The sequence below is a fragment of the Eimeria necatrix genome, genomic scaffold (assembly GCF_000499385.1).
Source record: "Eimeria necatrix Houghton genomic scaffold, Enh_scaff2853, whole genome shotgun sequence".
Lineage (NCBI taxonomy): Eukaryota > Apicomplexa > Conoidasida > Eucoccidiorida > Eimeriidae > Eimeria > Eimeria necatrix.
The window spans coordinates 1-1,968 of record NW_013653408.1 but is presented as its reverse complement, the minus strand read 5'-3'; the positions used below and the strand labels follow the sequence as shown (position 1 = coordinate 1,968).

The 1,968-nt window shown below is 56.5% G+C and overlaps 2 protein-coding genes across 2 annotated transcripts; one reads left to right on the top strand and one right to left on the bottom strand.

Moving 5' to 3' along the window:
- Window positions 1–138: 138 nt before the first annotated feature.
- Window positions 139–819, top strand: ENH_00038830 (hypothetical protein; the record flags this gene model as incomplete). Its single annotated transcript, XM_013580632.1, has 1 exon — window positions 139–819. The coding sequence occupies one exon, from the start codon at window positions 139–141 to the stop codon at window positions 817–819; it is 681 nt and encodes a 226-aa protein (XP_013436086.1).
- Window positions 820–1,005: 186 nt separating this feature from the next.
- ENH_00038820 (hypothetical protein) lies at window positions 1,006–1,967 on the bottom strand (the record flags this gene model as incomplete). The annotated part of the gene is made up of 1 exon (XM_013580631.1): window positions 1,006–1,967. A coding segment is annotated over one exon (962 nt), but the record flags the coding sequence as incomplete, so codon positions are not given.
- Between the last annotated feature and the right edge of the window lies 1 nt (window position 1,968).

The following is a 1,968-nucleotide window of genomic DNA, read 5'->3' as shown; positions in this document are numbered from 1 at the left end:
CAGCAGCAGCAGCAGCAGCAGCAGCAGCAGCAGCAGCAGCAGCAGCAGCAGCAGCAGCAGCAGCAGCAGCAGCAGCAGCAGCAGTGCATGCAGGGGGTAAAGCTACGAGCAGCTGCGCAGTGTTTCGAGTTGGTGAAGATGAAAGAAAGACAAAAAGATGCAAAAGAAATAAAAGGGAGAAAAAGGAGAAGCAAAAAAGAAGCAAAAAGAAACAAAAATGGGCCAGAAGAGAGAAAAGGGAGCAGCAAAAGAGCAGCAAAGGAGCAGCAAAAGAGCAGCAAAAGAGCAGCAAAAGAGCAGCAAAAGAGCAGCAAAGGAGCAGCAAAAGAGCAGCAAAGGAGCAGCAAAAGAGCAGCAAAAGAGCAGCAAAGGAGCAGCAAAAGAGCAGCAAAAGAGCAACAAAAGAGCAGCAAAAGAGCAGCAAAGGAGCAGCAAAAGAGCAGCAAAGGAGCAGCAAAAGAGCAGCAAAAGAGCAGCAAAAGAGCAGCAAAAGAGCAGCAAAAGAGCAGCAAAAGAGCAGCAAAGGAGCAGCAAAAGAGCAGCAAAGGAGCAGCAAAAGAGCAGCAAAGGAGCAGCAAAAGAGCAGCAAAAGAGCAGCAAAGGAGCAGCAAAAGAGCAGCAAAGGAGCAGCAAAAGAGCAGCAAAAGAGCAGCAAAAGAGCAGCAAAAGAGCAGCAAAAGAGCAGCAAAAGAGCAGCAAAGGAGCAGCAAAAGAGCAGCAAAAGAGCAGCAAAGGAGCAGCAAAAGAGCAGCAAAAGAGCAGCAAAAGAGCAGAAGAAAGAGTTGCAAAGAGTTTCAAAAAGCCCGAAAAGAGGTTTAAAGGCGGCCCAAAAGCGCTGAAAACCCTAAAAAGAGGTTTAAAGCGAGGGTTTAAGCGCGGTTTGAACTAGGGTTTGAACTAGGGTTTGAATTAGGGTTTGAATTAGGGTTTGAACTAGGGTTTGAATTAGGGTTTGAATTAGGGTTTGAATTAGGGTTTGAATTAGGGTTTGAACTAGGGTTTGAATTAGGGTTTGGGAGGGTTTGGGGCCCCACCGGCTCTGGCGACGGGCCCCGCGGCGTGGATCTCGCGCTGGACTTGGTCTGGAATGTGAAGTTTGATTTTGTGTTTTTTCACTAAGTGCCAAAGCCTTATGGAAAAGCTGCAAAACCACCAGCGGTAAAGTCTTGGCCAGCAAAGAGTGTTGAAAGTGGAAGCAAAGAAGAGCAGCAGCTGCAGCTGCGTGTAGAGGAAGTTTCCAAAGAGGATCGCGCGGGTCTGGGGGGGCCCCCAGAGGCCCCGGGGGCCCCCGGGGCCCCCCGGGGGGCCCCCCTCGGGGGCCCCCTCGGGGGCCCCCAGGGGCGGGGGGCCCCCCGCGGCGCAAACCAGGGGCCCCTCCCGCGCGTAACATATCTGAATGGCAAACCCCACAGCCACCAGCAGCGCAGCAGCAACTTGCGACGTTCGCAGCGCGAGCAGCAGCACGCGGGGCCCCGCGAAGCGAAAGGCCAGCAGCAAAGACAGCAGCAAAGAAGCAAAGCCGTAGATGCAAAGGGCCCCCAAAGGGGTACTGGGCTGCAGGAAGGGCTTGGGCCCCAGGGGCCCCAGGGGCCCCAGGGGCCCCTGGGGGCCCCCGGGGGGCCCCCCGGGCTCGTCAGGACACGCCATTAACCCCACTAAGACCGCCAGAAACTCCACTGTTAAGACCCAACCACAAACTCCATTTATTGTACAAGTCCCAAACACTCCGTGGTGACTTCTCGCAAACTCCCGCAACTTCATGTGCACGAGGGCCCCCTGGAAGCTCCCCAGGGGGGCCCTCACGTACACGGCGCGGTTCAGGGCCTCCACGTCCAAAGCCACGCTGCTGCTGCTGCTGCTGCTGCTGCTGCTGCTGCTGCGGCTCCCGCCCCACCCAGGGGGGCCCCCTTCGCTCGCAGGCCCCGCAGGGGCCCCCAGCTCCACCTCCCCCGCCGCCGCCGGGGGCCG